Source organism: Amia ocellicauda, chromosome 8 (genome assembly GCF_036373705.1).
Source record: "Amia ocellicauda isolate fAmiCal2 chromosome 8, fAmiCal2.hap1, whole genome shotgun sequence".
Taxonomy (NCBI): domain Eukaryota; kingdom Metazoa; phylum Chordata; class Actinopteri; order Amiiformes; family Amiidae; genus Amia; species Amia ocellicauda.
Genome location: NC_089857.1, coordinates 12,164,380 through 12,183,085, shown reverse-complemented (window position 1 = coordinate 12,183,085; position 18,706 = coordinate 12,164,380). Strand labels below are relative to the sequence as shown.

General features: G+C 36.5%; 1 protein-coding gene across 2 annotated transcripts in view; it reads right to left on the bottom strand.

Moving 5' to 3' along the window:
• parp8 (poly (ADP-ribose) polymerase family, member 8) overlaps nucleotides 1-18,706 on the bottom strand; it is a 77,217-nt gene that overhangs the window by 35,768 nt on the left and 22,743 nt on the right. For both annotated transcript variants that reach the window (XM_066712050.1, XM_066712052.1), the window contains exons 3-5: nucleotides 8,035-8,072; nucleotides 3,252-3,341; nucleotides 1,558-1,628 (exon numbers count right to left, since the gene is read on the bottom strand). In XM_066712050.1, the coding sequence (XP_066568147.1) occupies nucleotides 1,558-1,628; nucleotides 3,252-3,341; nucleotides 8,035-8,072 (199 nt within the window). The remainder of the gene's footprint in view (nucleotides 1-1,557; nucleotides 1,629-3,251; nucleotides 3,342-8,034; nucleotides 8,073-18,706) is intronic.

Below are 18,706 nucleotides of genomic sequence, written 5' to 3'. Positions count from 1 at the left end.
AAAAGTTATAAATTGATTTGCATGTTAATGAGGGAAATAAGTATTTGATCCCCTATCAATCAGCAAGATTTCTGGCTCCCAGGTGTCTTTTATACAGGTAACGAGCTGAGATTAGGAGCACTCTCTTAAAGGGAGTGCTTCTAATCTCAGCTCGTTACCTGTATAAAAGACACCTGTCCACAGAAGCAATCAATCAATCAGATTCCAAACTCTCCACCATGGACAAGGATGTCAGGGACAAGATTGTAGACCTACACAAGGCTGGAATGGGCTACAAGACCATCGCCAAGCAGCTTGGTGAGAAGGTGACAACAGCTGGTGCGATTATTCGCAAATGGAAGAAACACAAAATAACTGTCAGTCTCCCTCGGTCTGGGGCTCCATGCAAGATCTCACCTCGTGGAGTTTCAATGATCATGAGAACGGTGAGGAATCAGCCCAGAACTACACGGGAGGATCTTGTTAATGATCTCAAGGCAGCTGGGACCATAGTCAGCAAGAAAACAATTGGTAACACACTACGCCGTGAAGGACTGAAATCCTGCAGCGCCCGCAAGGTCCCCACTCAAGAAAGCACATGTACAGGCCCGTCTGAAGTTTGCCAATGAACATCTGAATGATTCAGAGGAGAACTGGGTGAAAGTGTTGTGGTCAGATGAGACCAAAATCAAGCTCTTTGGCATCAACTCAACTCGCCGTGTTTGGAGGAGGAGGAATGACCTCAAGAACACCATCCCCACTGTCAAACATGGAGGTGGAAACATTATGCTTTGGGGGTGTTTTTCTGCTAAGGGGACAGGACAACTGCACCGCATCAAGGGGACGATGGACGGGGCCATGTACCGTCAAATCTTGGGTGAGAACCTCCTTCCCTCAGCCAGGGCATTGAAAATGGGTCGTGGATGGGTATTCCAGCATGACAATGACCCAAAAGACACAGCCAAAGCAACAAAGGAGTGGCTCAATAAGCACATTAAGGTCCTGGAGTGTCTCCAGACCTTAATCCCATAGAAAATCTGTGGAGGGAGCTGAAGGTTCGAGTTGCCAAACGTCAGCCTCGAAACCTTAATGACTTGGAGAAGATCTGCAAAGAGGAGTGGGAGAAAATCCTTCCTGAGATATTCGCAAACCTGGTGGCCAACTACAAGAAACGGCTGACCTCTGTGATTGCCAACAAGGGTTTTGACACCAAGTACTAAGTCGAAGGGGTCAAATACTTATTTCCCTCATTAACATGCAAATCAATTTATAACTTTTTTGAAATGCGTTTTTCTGGATTTTGTTTGTTGTTATTCTGTCTCTCACTGTTAAAATACACCTACCATTAAAATTATAGACTGATCATTTCTTTGTCAGTGGGCAAATGTACAAAATCAGCAGGGGATCAAATACTTTTTTCCCTCACTGTGTATAATATATATATATATATATATATATATATATAAATAACACACACATACATACAATGTATATAAGTATGTAAAACAATACATTAATAAACAGTACTGCTCTCACTCACTCCTATATACATGCATTCATAGAACTAGAGCTCCTCACCTGGCTCTTGTCATTCTGAAGCTTCAGTTTGATGGACAGGCAGCTGGTGGCATCATTGTTTATTCTAATTTCTGTCGAACAGGAAATTACAGCAAACCAAAGATTAATCTGTTTTGAACAAGAATTTACGAAAACGAAACCAATTAGTGCCTATTGCTTATCAGTGAAGTGGAATTGGATGTTTATAGAAAATATATATTTTAATATAGATAATACATTTTAATAGGGTATTCTTAGACAATGAAGTTCTCTTAATCCACAGTACACTATTTGTTTTTAGTTTTTGTCTTTTTTCTTTTACCAGTTACTCGAATGAAACGGACACTGAGCTAGTACAATGTAAACTATTTAAAAGTATAATCAGGGTTGCATTAATGAGAGCAAAGATATGCACAGCTAAATGTTTTTATTTTATATAGATAATATAATTTAAACTAACTATATTAATACAGGCTCTTTCCAGACTCATTTAACATTTCACAACAGATGATTACCATGAGAAGTAAAATGTAAGTTCATGGGAGTACCCTAGGCATGTCGATTGGGGACTAACGATCCAGCAGAACATTAATACTTGTCATATAGATAGTAGAGTCAGTTAAATGTTGCATTAATTATGTGCTCTCACATCAATAAAGAAAAGGGAAAAAATGCATGCAAGAATTAAACAGCTCCAGTTTCTTCCTTGCGAACTACAAAACCCTTTCAAACATGTACAGGCAGATGTGATTAATACCTTCAACCATCTAATGTGAACACTGCCCTGACCTTCATTTAAAAAAAAATGACATAGAACCATCACATTTCCATAAACCTCCTATTTCTGTATACTGTATCCTTCACTCTTAAGCTTGTGAACAACCCAGAGATCAGTTTCACATCCTATTAAACAAGCTACGAAATAGCATCGCAAAGCATTCTAGCAACACATCTCCATCTGCATTTTTTCCTGAAGACAATTGCTAGTATAGAAAAGAACTTCTGCAGTTATTATTTTTCAACCTGTTTCAGATGAAAGTTTTCAAAAGTGCACTTCTGCAACTGGAAGTATAAATATTACCCTGAACTGAAGAAGCCATTATATTTTGTTGCTGAACCGACACTGAACTGGAATTTGACAGATTAATGCAGTTTCTCCTTCAGTTTATAAAGCAGTCACTGGTGAGACTGCAAACCATGAGTTTCTAAGTCAGCCAGCTACGATTTTACCTTAAGATGGCTGAGTCTTTCTACCGGGATATGCTTATTAGATGTCATACTCTCAGTCATTACTGGAAAACCTTTGCACCCAACAGCTGATGGTACAGAAATAAATTTGGGGGCGGGGTGTATTCACTGAAATTGATTATGTAGGCTCTGCATTATTACATTATTAAAAAAAAATGTGTCCCACTGTTTTCTTTTCCCTAACATTGTGATCAATATTTAGTTATTTCTGCCCCCCAAACATTTATAGTGAATGAACCATGATGGCCTAATGCTAAGGATACCTTCTTATTAATAAGCCAGGGTTAAGAGAAAATAAAATAAATCAATCAGATAATCTTCTGATGCAAACACTTTGTTCCAGACACTGGTACTTTAAAATGTTAAACAAACTCTTTAGAAAAAAATAGGATTGTGCAGGATTTGTATTATACAGCAAGCAAACAATCTGACTGGGGCAATTCCACAGTTTAAAATGTAACACTTACCTGTTGCTATTCTGTGGAAAATTACAGGGATAGGATCTCTTGTAACTAGTACATCATCGTCATTCTCGGAATTGGACACATATGTGTTATCTGAAACAGACAAATAAAACAGCTGTGTAATGTCTGTAAGGGCTAAAAGCTCAGAAGATCAGCCATGCAGAGAAAGCTGTTGCTTTTAACAAAAACCTAAGTGAACACAGAAACACATCACAGAGATACGAAAAACAGTTATAAGGGAGGAACTCTTAGCTTCCTCTGTTTGCTCTGTCTTCCTATCCACTACATATATCCCAAGACTAAGAAAAGTTGATTGTGCATGTTAAAAACCCTTTAGGATGATGAATTGAATCATACAACTGTATATTTGTTCATTTCATTGCAGCCCAGAATAATGTGAACTGCATAACCGCAAAATATTTTATTTAATAGGTCATGTTTGCTGTATTATATAAACCACAATATGTTCTGGCTTAATAGAAGTCATCATTTAAACTGAGTTATTGACAGTCAGCGTGAGAAGCTCAATGGGCTGCTAAAGTAGAACAATGTTTCCCAGATGTCTCTTTCTTGAGGCAAAACAGGCAACAGCAGTTTACCTCTTAAGATACAGGCCTGTATCTCCCACAGTGGCCAAGATAGCTTAAATGGGGACTACATCTTGAGAAATTAGCCTAGTGTTTTAATTTTTGCTTGTTTGTTCTTAGTTTGTTTGTCAAACCCCTTAAACATCTATTTTATTAATGTATTCTTTCAAGAATTTTACACACTTAAGTCTATCATTCAGAGCAATACAAAAATATCACCCAGTTGGCCTTTTTATTCGGAAAGTGATCTTAAATGTGTTTGAAACTAAAGCAATTATAAGGGTACTACTATTATTATAAATAGAGAAGCTACAATACAGAGCCATCCACACTGTAAGTGAAAACAGACAACATATAAGCCCTAATCTGCCTGGTTCAGCAGATGGGGACTGTACCAAATAAAATACTTTCAAAGAAGTGATTGCTTTCAAAGAGTCACTTAGTCACTTAGACAAACTTTCAAGGTCACACTTTTATTTATTTATTAATGAAAAATCTATACCATCCACTTAGCATGTCCATTAGCAGCTCACAGCTTCAGGTTGAGGTTGAAACAGTAACAAAGCAAAGCACCTAAAAGCATTCTGAGTTTTGGCAACACAACATGAAGAGCTAAAAATAATATTTTGCTCTGGTTTGAGGACTTGCTGATCCAGGACAGAAGCAATAATTACAATTTGGTGTGTGTGTGTGCATTTCATGAGGAGAACATAATTTAAATTTTACTCTGTTCTTTTAAAGGGGGAGATTTGTTCTGAACTCCAGCTGCCCCTCCTGGCTTTCACTCTAGAAACCTTTGATGAAAGAACTCTACTGCTGATATCCAAAGCAGCGGGTTGTACTTTTTAATTCCCCTTCCTCCACGCCTGATACAATATTCTACTGCAGCCTGGTCTAGACCTCTCCTTGCACTCCCTGCAGTTATGTAGGCTTGGAACAGTAATGGGGCAAAATACCTTGGTTCTTTTAAACATTACTTTGGACCAAAATCTGACAACACTGATGATACCAGGCACCACACATGAAAAACTGGTTTATAAAGTGCAAAGTTCCCACAGTATGGACTTGGAAGAGAAGAACACACACATCACAATAATAATATGCCAATGTTTGCATTCATACCTAAGAGTGCATGCTCATTGTATTTTGTATTGATTGTACTACTGCACTTTTATAATGCTTTTGAATGCTTTGTAAGTCCCCCTGGTTAAGGTAGTCTGCTAATCAATAAATACAATTATTAATAATAATAATATCCAAGCATCTTTATATATGGGTCCTCATGTGGTAGACTGTTCTAGAGACACATGGAATTAAGTATCTTCTACTCCACAAAAAAAAGTTATGAAAAGAAAATACTACATGACAAATACATCTTTTGACCGGTGGATAATTAACAGAAATATGTCAGTATACTAATATCACTACTAAAGAACGAATACAGAACAAAATTAACACCACCGAAAAACAGTACCCAGAAACTGTTTGAAGATAATGTATTTGATAATACACGGCTAACACGAGCGTGTGGATTTAGACAGTGGTACAGCACAGGCTCAAAAGCAGAGGACCGTGGATTTTGAATAAACTTGACTGAAACATTCTTCAGGAAAATAACGGTTGCAAAAGCAGTCTGCAAACAGAGAGGAAATGCTGTCATCATGTGACCAAAATGATAAAACCACAGACAGTCACGACAGAAGTTGATGTTTTCTTGTTCTAGCTAAAAGAACTGACCGCGGATATCCCCCATTGAATGCTCAATGCTTTTTCTGTTCTCACATATTCACTTTAAGAGAATATGGAAATAACACAGCATACAACAAATACATGTAGTATTAAAATCTAGCACTTAGAAAATACAATAATTATAAATCCAAAGACTTTCTTCATCTCAAAGATTCTAGTAGTATAGGTGTTAAACAAAAACACATACAGTACAGTAGACTGTTAGGAACCACAGTATTAATTTAATACAAATATGTTTTATAGATGGGGGAAATATACATTTACAACTGTAAAAACTAGAATAGAGTAAAAACTAAACGGCTACATTAACTTTCAACCAGTTTTAGGAAATATGGAGAGAATAACTGACTCAGTAGCAAGTTAACTGGGTAAGATGAGACAAGAAAAGTGAAAACAATCTTCTAAGATCTTGTAAGACGTGCATCCTGAGACCTGCATACAGCTATAAATACTGTGAACCACATCTGGACAAGTACATTACTCATCAGGCAAGACTGTCAAATAAACTAATTCCAAGAAGTGAATCAGACCAGATAAATCACACATAATCTCTTTATGATAGCGCCCAGACAACACAATGAGGGACTAATTTGACTAGAAAGACTTCCAACAAAAATATCTTTAGTCAGCTGCTTTGCTTTCATAAAAAATTTAAGACTGTAAACATATTAAAATAGTTTGCTGGGCTGGGAAAGAAATGTTTACATACTTTAACACTATATTGAAGAATATCATTTTTGTTACAATATCATTTAACACCATGCAGAATGAGGAAGGAATTTCAAGATACCGTCATCTTTGAAAATAATTGAACATCCAGGTTTGACTTAGTTAATAAGCTCTCAATAGAGCATTTGTCCAATTTAGAGTGCGATGTTTCTGTCAAAGCACATTCTCTTCACCAACTGGTTTCCCTGATTTAATACCAAAACACTTTGAAAAGCCTTCCATCTGTAACAGAAGCAGGGTTATCTTCCATGGTGCTTGAAAAAAATATACATTTCTTTTGATGTATTATAGATTTTGCTTAGTTTTAGTTCTATGTGGTGTGATGTATATTGATTTCAAGTGTAACATTGCAGGAACGGTCCCCATATTTTACACTCAAGAGATTGTTCTTTATAACCGTAATCCTTAAAAAAAAAAAAGGGGGGGGGGGAAGCATACTTTAATAATGATAAGCAAAAGATAGGTGGACAAGGAACACCCAGGACCTGATTAATTAGAATACTAAAAGAGTTTATTCAATAGTAACGAAGCAGTGGGGAAGATTCGTCTAATGTTTTTGTCAAGAACATACTATCATATATAAATGTATTCCCTTTGGTTGCTAAGCAACTACATTACATCGATGAGGTACCCCAAACTTCACAGACTTCTTTTGTCTTTTGAACTCTATATGACCTTCAACGAAAATAGTTTTTCTAACGATCAGCTGTACAGAATCTGTGCTGAGCCTGGCCTGCCTGGAGCAATACACAAAGCAGCAATTCACACATGGGTTACACAATCTTGCTGCAACAGAATTACAAAGAAAATATATTTGACCTCCAGACAGAGCAGTGTCCCACATCAGAGGTCAAAATCTTCACTCTACCCTACCTGACCGGTTTGTTTGTTTCTTTTTAAAATGAGAGCAAAACTAATTATGATATAATTATACACAACGGCAATGCTACCTTACTATGGAGGGTAATTCGTGCCAAAATTAAAATATAAAATAGAATAGAATAGAACACCGCTCCAACACCAGGCAAAGTTAGTAGATCATTGATCCACGTCTTGTCCCGCCCTCCAAGAATGATTGACACTAGAGGGTAATACAAGGATGAAAAGATTGTGCCAAAATTTAAAAAGGTAATAAATAAATAAACAAAACAAAATAAATAAAATATAAAATAAATATATTTTGATTTATTTCCTTTTTAACTATTTATATATTTCCTATTTTATTTATTTCCTATTATATTTATATTTTAATTGTGGCACGGATTACCCTCCATACCTTACAGGGTAATCTTGCTAACTGTGGAATTGGTGTCTTTTATGGAAATAATATTATTTGTCTGGTAGGTGTTTTTGGCTCTGTTGTTTCCTCAAGGGAAATAGAATTATAAATCGATGTACCGTAAGGTTAGCAGAATTATTTGTGAAGACTACTGTTTGTTGTACCTGAGATGGTATCCATAAACATGTAAAATGTCCTTTCATTATTGTCAGCTTTTTGATTTCATCCTATTCTGGGAAAAACAGAGGTGCAACACAAGGTAATGTTCCTAGTCCTAGTTCTCCCTCACACTGAATAATAAGATTTGCTATTTGTACTTTAAATATTGTATTTTGAGTAAAGGGTCATTATATAAAGATGATCTATATACATGAAGCTGTGACGAAGGATGCGTAGGACCGGAGGTCTGGACAGAAGAAATCTCACAAAGAGCTCCCCTTACCTGGGTAATCTTCAGACACGTGCACTGCGTAGGAAACCCTGAGGAAAGAAAACAAGACTGTAAGCAAAACAGGCATTGTACTTTATCTACAATATCAATATCAATGCTGATACATTGTTCAGATCTTTGGTATGTTAAAAAAAAGTTTTCTATGTAACAGTGTTAACAAAATAAAGAACATGAAATTAAGGTTGTATCCCCATGTCAGCTGTTAAATATTGCAATTATTCTGTGTTAATCTGTAATATTGATTTCTGCACTGTCCAACCATAATTATTTATTCCTATGGCTGTTAATTTTAATTCACATATCACAGAATCCCCTGTACTGCATGGAGTAAACAGTAATAATTAGGTGTTTAATGTTAATTACAGACCCTTGTTTCTATTTTATATGATTTGGTCTTCCATTTTAAAAATATTGTGAATTTGGTGCTTTGAAGTGAAGACTGAAAAAGGACATAACAATTCACAAGTTCTAAGAAGCACCTGGTAACATTTTTTAAGTTTTCCTTATAAATAATTCTGGTCTTATCATTGAAGGCAACCATAGAAATGTGTTGCGCACACTCTTTGATCTGGGAAATTAAACAAAAGGCTTTATACTGACTCAAAAAACAAAAGCACACAACTGTGAAAGCTGTATTGGTACAGTACTACATTGTAGTTTTCTAACAAGTCTATGCATATTTTATATAATGACTAAACAAATAACATTTTCATAAGCTACCAATTGACAATAATGAAGTCAAATTATCCTGGTATTATGCAAGTCACAATATAGCTAAAAGCAAGTTAGAAATGTCAAGGCTACCCCTAGTCATTTCTGACTTGCTTTTAGCTTTATTTTGAACTCTAATGTTTTAAGAGTGTATATCTAAAATCTAAGAGAAATTAATCTGGACTCCCAGAATAACCTCTACCTCAGGAAGCTATTGCAAAACCAAAACCACTTGATTTCTCGATTCAGAAAATCAAAAACCTCGAGTTAACATTTTTCTTAGTAGGTTTGTTTGAATTGCTGTCAGGCTAATTTATAAATAAATTCCTGTACTTAACAGCTGTACAAGCTTACTTCATGGCAAACAAAGTCAATCAATACACTCCGATAGAAAGGATACCTTAAAGATGACAGATACTTTCACCCGCGAGCCGTGAATTTAAATGATGGTGTTTAACACCAAGAGGCATGGGCTGCTGAGCATCTCTATTTCCGAGCAGGAACAGCAGGTTACAAATGGAAACTAATAATTTAATAATATATATATATATATATTTTTTTTTTTTTATTGTGAAATCATGCAGAAAGGGAACAAAATATTAAAAATGACATAACTTTGGTATGTGCATATGTGTATGTTTAATCAGTATTATGGGTTTACTAGGCAAGATAAAGGATCTCCTTTTCTAAATTGAATTACACTACAGAACATTTTGTTGTATTGTTGAGAAAGCTTAGTACCTTTTTTACTTTACTCATTATAAATTCAGAAATTCAACTACACAAAATCCAGAAACACATTAACAATTCTGAATCAAATAACTACTTTATGGCCAATAGTACTAAACAGAAATAAAACACTAATGCTCCTAGGGCAGACAATGGACGGCACTTCTGTATTCATAGAAGTAAGTGTGTTTAAAACAAAATGATAAGGTAGTGGATTTTGTATTATCCTTCAATATATCGTCAAGTTTGAAAAGAAAGAAAAAAATAGGTAGAATGGCCAGGTCTCACTGGGAACCTTCCTTGTGTTATTGCAATTTGATGTCAGTATCGTCACAAAGAAAAATCAACAACTACTATATTGTCATAAAAGACAAACAACCAAAAAAAAAAAACAATCCAAGTGTTCTAGTGTGTTATATCAAGTCAGGAACTGGGGTCTCCCCTTCATGAAGAGTTAATAACCGCTTATAAAATAACGTTCAGTGTCAATGGACCACACTGGGGGCTCTGCCTACATCCTTCAGACTAAATGCCCGAGTGTCTGGTACAGGCTTAGCTTAATGCTCTAAATAAAATGGGCAGAAGAATTTCCCTTTTAAATTACATTGCATTTCAGCATGAAGATTGTTTATAGTAACGTATTATATTGGACAGACTTCTTTCATTTAATAACCCATCACGTGATTACAGCACAGCCGACTGCACAGCAAACCTGGGGAACGGGTGGCCGTGTTGGGCAGCCAAAACCCAGACCAAGCACTGCATTAGAACTGCTGCTTCAATTTACATGGGAGGCGAACTACCAGTGGAACAGTGCTTTCTTGCCATGTTAATGAATATATGCTACTAAAAGGTTTGCAGCTTAATTTAATTCAGCACAGTGCCTAACCCGACCTATAAAGTACATTACTATGGTCTCACTAAGTAAGTAAATACATTAAATAAGTATTTTTGAATGTAACAAGACAAAACCAAAGTGGATGTGTAGCATTTTAACATTTAATATTCAGTTCACATTCTTTTCACCCATAAATCACACCAAATTGAGGTACGTTTCACAATGTGTAGCTTATCATTTCATATTCAAACATGGTTAAGAAAACAAAAAACAACAACACAGCGCAGCATCACTGGCAACAAAAAGAAAATCCACAATGGCACAGCTACATAGGCTACACTGACCTAAAACTTTCTACTTCAACCACGGACTACTGACAGAAACTTAAAAAAGAATGGAAGAGGAACTGTTCTTTGTACCATGTCCTGCTGCTGCAAACCACACATAAGAAAGTGACTGCTGAGGTTTACAGTGATAAAATGTGCACTATTCAAAATAACAGTTGGCCCTAGGGAATAGAAAATGTTTTGCCGAGTCAATTCTCAACACCATCTGCACCATGTCAAAGCCTAAAGCATCCACTGCCCTGGTGATGTGTCACGTATGACAACCAGTCAGTACAGTCTTAAATTTTTTTTAAAAAAAATGCATTGCTCAGCAGAGACGGAAGGAAAATGTGCTCATATTCTAATATTTTGTATGACTAGAGCAAAGGGTGGGTTAATGCAGGTTTGAATCAAATATACTACCCTCCTGAAGTCAATTTCTGATAAATTAGGGGGCTCTGCTAACTAACTAACTAACTACATTCTCCTGGTGTAAACTGTTCACAAAACTCCTTCTCACAGATAGCTTAATACCAAAGAAAATGCCCTTTAAAGTGCAGTAAAATTGTATAATACATCATCCCCACCCACTGACAACATCCCCACCCACAGCTTCTTTTCTATCAACAGAAATCTGATATGCTGGCAGCAACGAACAAGCAAAGTTAAATAAAGCATTCGGAAATCTAAGATCAACTTAATATTTCAAAAGGCGATAACTGCAAATGTTTAGTCAGGACCAAAGTTGCCTACAAAATCAGCTCACAAAGTGTGACCATTCAGGTGTTTATGAAGATGAGACAGCCCTGCCAAGATAGCAGCTAAGTATGCTGGGAACGAGTTTGTAAAAATGAAAAATGTAGACATCGAAATGGGGAAATTGTATTACTAGCTCTAGTTCTTATTCTGTGGAAAGCATAACAAATAGGCCTACATATTTTAAATGAGTTACACTGAAGTGTTTTGCACAGTAAGGATTACTTGCCACAATGACAAACAATACATGCTTTCTACCAAAAAATGTCCTGTCTACACTCTATACCTCTCCCTAAACTACCTTCCGTCTCTTCACTGATAATCTGCCGATAAGTAATTCACAGATAAATAATTTCAGTATTTGAAATGTGGTGTTTGGCTGCACACTACGCAGCCAGCACGCACTTCATGCAAAATACAGATATATTTGCAAGCTTCATTCAAGATAAAGTCAGGCTCCGTTTACGTCATATTATTTAATTGAGAAAAACCCAGCAATCAAGATGGGAGCATCGTAGCCGTAACTCGCTATAACATTTCGGTTACACTTCATCTGTAATATAGGAGAGAGGGGGGTCTGTACTGATAAAGTGATAAAAACGGTTGAGTGGGGAATTCAGGCTCGAGCCAAAGCCTGCTGCGGACAGACTGTCGCCCATGGTTCTTAAACAGCTGCTGTGATTAAGCTTTTTTGAGCATTCCTACTGCACACACATCATACAGCGTACATTTTTTTGGTCTCCAGCAAATCAGCACACTTATCTTGCTCCGCAAACGATTATAATTTGGCTTAGCCCCATGCTTTCTCTGTGCGTTCTGCAGATGATGAGAGCATGATGCCTGCTTTGGGTTTTTGCACCCCCCAACCCCCACTTGTACTTCCAAACACCAGTATTACTTTGCTGCATAATCAGTCATGTTGCCTTGGAGAATATCACATAAAATCAGTCACACATCTCAGAAAAACACACTCAGACACACACACAAAATTAAAAATAAGAGTTCCAATATATGCTGAATGTTTTATTTGTATATATATATATATATATACGAGCTCGTGTGTGAGCACCTGGTATACAATGCTGACATATGCAGGATTTAATAGCTTGGGAAAAGGGGAAGAGAAATTATAGGCAACCCTCTCCAGCACATCCGGAGATCATTTTATTAGTTGTCAGATTCCAGTCACTCAGATTTGCAAAGCACGTCATTATATGTGAATTCTCCATGGCCCACCTCCACTCTTCTGCTGAGTGACAAATTAACACAAGCGCTGTTTTGGCATCTATAGCCTGGGTTAGGTGGTTGCTTTAGAGGTCTTTTCAAAGACTAGAGCACAGTTTTAAACCCCATGGGTATAATGCTGTAGTTTAAACTGCTTTTGCTGCCTTATAAGAAGCTCAGTTGGCTTAAAAGACTTTCCTCTTTTTTTCTAGCTCCGTATTAAAATTAAATTATATATCCATTATAACCTACTTAAATTGACTAAATTCTGATGTTTAAAATACATGTGGAGATTTCATGGTTTTAATCTTCCGAAGCTCGAAAAGTGGAAAAGTGGTTAGTTTGTCTCTTAGTCTCAGCTAAACCAAATTAGTACTCATTACAGATTTACTGCATCTACTAAAACAAAAGTGCACAGTTACATAATTTGTGTGTGTAAATGTGTCTGGCCATACAACCGTAGGCTAACTGCATTTTACGTAATTTGATAAAATGCCAATACACGTTGAGCAGTTTGGTTCACCTCAAAATATCACCACACTGCTGTGCTTTGTACATTTCTTGCATTCAGCCTTTTATAACTTGATAAGTATCAAGATAACCAAAGAATACCAATGTCAATCTACTAGGATACGTATTGCAAGTATTAGTGAACAATTGGGCAACCAGTGCTTACTCCTGTTTATTGGTTTGTTTTGTTTATCTGGTAATTGCTTAGTGAGTACTCCAAATTATATACCTCACAGCTTTGTCAATCACAAATACGTTTATCGGCCACCCTTTGTCAGGTGAGACTTACTGAGCAAACCTCTACCAAATAATTTCTACCAATCTCTCCCGTCTGTGATCTTCTCAGCCTTTTAAGGCGACAGATGAGGTGGTTGATAAGATCATAAACAGTATTGTTCAAGCCATCTGATTGGATGGCATCTGGCAGAGCTGTGATCTGAAAGTCTCACCTTCATGAACATGGATGAATATAATCTTAAATCTTGCCTTATTCTCTAACTGAGGGGCAGCCAGTAGAGTATTGGTTAGGGCTCTGGAATCATAACTGGAAGGTTGTGGGTTCAAATCCTGGGTTGGGCAGTGCTGTTGTACCCTTGAGCAAGGTACTTCACTTAGATACTCCAGTAAAATGCCCAGCTGTATAAATGGGTACAAATGTAAGTCGCCCTGGATAAGAGCGTCTGCTAAATGACAATAATAATAATAATAATAATAATAATAATAATAAGCTGTCCACATTTAAATGTGTCTGTACAGAGGTATAAACCTGGTGTGTTGTCTCCAGTGCTGTCCATCATCATAAATGTTTCGAGCACCCTAATATCCCCCCTTCATTTTAGGCCCCTGATCTTAAAAGGAAATAAATGTATGGGCATTTCAGCTGAAGTTGTGAATTTAATTCCTTGTTCTGAGGCTGCAGTGTGAACCTAGCAGAGTTCTGATGAAAAGGAAAATCAATTTGCAATAAGAGAGCATTATGCAGTAAAGGTGGTGACTGTATGTAAGATTAATTAATGGCTAACTGTAACTGAAATTCACCACAGCCTTGGTCTCTAGCAGATATACTGTGGGACTTGTTTTATTTATTTTGTTGTTGTTGTTCCTCAATTGTGGTCTCTCAAAATGGATTTTATACTAGTTTATATTTTCCTACTGGAGAGCCCTAGGGATGTTTTCACTTTTTTTTGGGGGGGAATCAGAATTTGCCTTTGACGGAAAATAGCCTTAAATAGCCTCAGGGACAAAGGCGGATAGAAAAATGAAATTTTAAATTTGGAGAAAAAAAAAATACAGTAGATAATGAATATTGTCTTTACAGTAACTAAAGGCTATATATATATATACAGTGAGGGAAAAAAGTATTTGATCCCCTGCTGATTTTGTACGTTTGCCCACTAACAAAGAAATCATCAGTCTATAATTTTAATGGTAGATGTATTTTAACAGTGAGAGACAGAATAACAGCAAATAAATCCAGAAAAATGCATTTCAAAAAAGTTATAAATTGATTTGCATGTATATATACACAAACGTGAATATTTATCGCATATTGTTTTTATAGCTTGTTATTTTTCTCTTTTCTTCAATCCTAGGGAGTATAAGAAACACCTTTTACATGTCCCTTATAAATAATCAACACATTAATCAAATGAGAATCATTCTGCTCTCTAACCAAGAATGGGCATAACAGAAATGCAGCTGCTCTGTGACTTCTATAGCAATTTGTCGTTGAAAGTTTCCTTTACAGTCAGGCCACCTGTGATGACAATGTTTCAGAGGAAACGGAGACAATATCAGAGCTCCAGACTTAACATTTTCCACTGCTGGCACTGGTGCTACTTACATTTGTAGTTGGTGGCACCAGCACCCGATATGGTCACACCATTATTTTTTGCTAGCTTCATCAGGTAAGATCAGTTAAAGTATTAAACAACTAGATGCAAGGCCCAACCACAGCTGCACATGGTTTAATTTGAACAAGTTTTCACATGACAGCCATGGATTCCGTGATGTCTCGAGTATTGATCTCTGTGCATGTAAACCACCCTTTCTGTATTTGTCCTGCAAAAAAGCACTAGGGATGCGGGGGGTTGGGGGGTGATCGTGGGCCGCAAGTGGATGCACTTTGGACCGCATTTTGCCCACCACCGGTAACAGCTACTAGTCCCGAGTGCAATAAACTAACACCATGTAAACCCCAAGAGGGAGTGGGTCATTTAATCTTTGACTCGAGCACATTGTCTGATGTGATCTGTAAAAAAAAAAAAAATGTAACTCACAAATCCAAGTCAGAAGGTCTGAAGCCCTGAGTAAAAACAGCATACATATACAAATAAACCTATATAGACATTGGGATTACCTAAGGACAAGGAACAAAACAGAGCTGAAAATTCTACTCATTTGGGGATTAATTTCCCCTCCCCCCACACTTGTTACATTGTTGTTTCTCCTTTAATATTATTACTACATTTCAAATCTGAATAAGAGGAAATGTCATTAGAAGAATGTCATGTTGTATATACCTATGAATTTCCCATGGTCATACAAAAGACATGTTGATACAGACATTCCCCGACATACATAAGGTACTTAAGGTAAATGCAGCTCTCTACATTTCATTTGTTGCAAAAGTCAGAAACGCACTTGCAGTACTTGCTCTTTAAGCATCTACCGTAAAATTTCCGTAACTTAAAATGTTTCGCAATGGGGCCAACAAAATTACCAGAAACCTTAAACAACTCAATAGATAAATACATTATTTAATTTATGTCAGGGGGTGGGCAACCCTAGTCTGGGACAGCCTTAGTCCTACTGGATTTGTAGATCTCATATAACCTGGAAACAAGCTTCCAGTGCTTTAGAGGTTCAATTTGGAACGCAATTGAGTAGCAGAGCTGAACAGAGGAAACGTCAGTACTCCAGGACCAAAGCTGCTCACCCCTGATTTATATGCTTTACACTCCCTGGTCAGTTTATTAGGACCTGTCAATCATATTTTATTCAACATTACTACGAGGCAGATCAGATGGATAAAATGATTTGACATGTGATCCCTTATGGACCATAAACCTGTCGAAACAGCACAAATAGCAACCCTGGACCACCCATGAGGCACAGGGGGGTGGAGGGGAGGGAAGACCTAGAAAATAAATGCCAAAACACTGGAGAGTTCCAGAAAGAGAGCATTCAGTTTAAGTGACAAGACCCTGACAACGGATGGATTCAGAGGGCAGGTAATGCCCGACCTTTCTGAACAGATTCTCAGATTGAGAACGCATTGAGGTGACTGTAATGGTCCAGAGAGCATCTGGGCACGGGACAATGGGGATGCATTTGGGGAAGTGATGATATAATGTTTTACCTTAATCTTTGGTGAGCTAATTAAAAACGTATCAACAACATGCAAAGTGCGTAAGCAAATCAATCCAGAGGGCACAGTAGTTTTTTACGGATGATTTTTTGGACTTAAATCCCTGGATGTGATGTACTCCAGACACAGAGAAAGATACAGGCAGCTGCTTATTTTAATTAGTTCAGTTTCATTAGGAAAACGATCGCTAGAGAAAAGCTTTTTTAAAATGGAGCAAAATGAAAGCAACCCTTGGAGTTCACAGTAATTTGTATAAGTATTATCTATATGAATCAATGGCAATTAATAGCAAAACACATGAATGGGAAAACCACCAAACGGTATACTCTACCGTTAATCTACCAATAACATTAAACAATAAGCAGTAAAGTAATACAGAGCAATAAACTAAATCTGATTTTGTATAGGTAAGACAATAAAACTAAACAGTAAACATAATTTTCCTGTATTCATTGTTATCAGAATAAATTTATATTCCTCCCAAACAAAGTAAAAGCAAGACAATTTAAATTAATGAATTAAGTTTTACCTCACATATTGTCGATTGGCACTGCATTCATTCTAAACCAACAGAAAATAAATAGCCCTGAGGATTATTTTGAGAATTAAGAATTTCGGAATTTGCTTTTAGAATTAGAACTGAGTGAAAAATCCAAAATTGGTGGTTCAATCATTTGATTCATCAATGCTGTCCTTATCAGTGACAACAGTTTGAAAATCTTCTCATGCAACTCTTGTGGTTGGAACAATAATTCATTTTAGTTTGATATAATTCTGAAAAAATAAGGAGTTTCAATTCTGTCTTTTTCCAAAGATCACACTATACTGTTGTACTTTAACAACCCAAACTTGAATGGTGAACTTGATTTACTGAATATACTGCTCTAAAATGTCTGTGTAAATCATGCCACAGGCCCTTCAGCGTTTCAGGAAAAAAATCTGCAAAGGACGCACACTGCTGAACGTATTGCTTATGTGCAACTGTTTTTCCGAAGTACACCCAAATGACAGTGAATCCCTTTATTCAAAGAAGTATCATTTCACAAAATTAAAAGACTACAATAAAATGAACAACTGGGAGTAATTCAGCAGGGGGAGTCAACATCTACATCAGCGTGCTGGCCAGGAAAACTATATTCAATGGGGATTTGCCTCATCAGTGCTAAACTATCTAACTGTGACCCATCAAGTGCCTGGTGTCTGTGTTCCTGGTGCAGGGGAGCACTGCATTTTAAAAGTAGGGCTTTAGCATAGCTCAGTGGCTAAATTCAGCAAAGGGCACTTTCAAAATGTGCTGTAAAGGAATCCAGAACATTCATCAATCCTGAAATTATCTCAAGACTGAACTCCAGAATGTCACCTATTTGTTGTCAGATTCAGTCTATATATATTGTTGGGGTACCATAAATATAAATTTTAAAAATAGTTTGTGCATGTAGAATAATTTGGCCTTCACCAAACATTGATAAAACTTAATTCTTACCATTTATAATTGAATTCTATGATGTTTACCAATTTACACAAAGATCTACAGTACCAATTTCTCCATAAAATAAAGACGTATCAAATGAAATAAATAAGAGCATCAAAAAAGCATAGATGTGGGTATAGATATCAGTCCTTTAAAATGACCCCGCTTTAAGAGCAGCCACTTCAGAAGATAGCTTCCATCTTTACTTCAATAAATCAGAACAGCCTATTACACATGAATGAAGTCTGAGTATTCAATCTTAAACCAGACACAATGACTGATTATGTGTCTGAACTTTCACAGAAAAGGACAAGATAATTTAAGTAATAAAATGAGTAAGTTCCTTCTGAGAAAAACAACTATTTCTTATTTTTATGAAAATTAGGAAACCTTGCAGAAACCTTCTACAAAACATATCTTAATTGTTTTTCTTCTCTTTTTTGAATTTCAAACTGTAGCTAATCCATAATATATAAACTAAGGAATAATCCAGAAAACTGCCACAAAATCAAGACTGGATATGAAAGCTTTAATTTGTATTCAAATATTTAGAGGTTATCATGTAAATCATTAATTATTTAAATTATTTAAAACTTGTTTTGATTTAATTCTGTGTAATTTTAAATCAGGAACTATGTTTTTAAGCAAGTATAACCTGACAAAAAAATAGAACAGAGTCAGTTTCAGCTCCTCAGTATGTTGTCAGATTTCAGAAATGATTGGGCCTC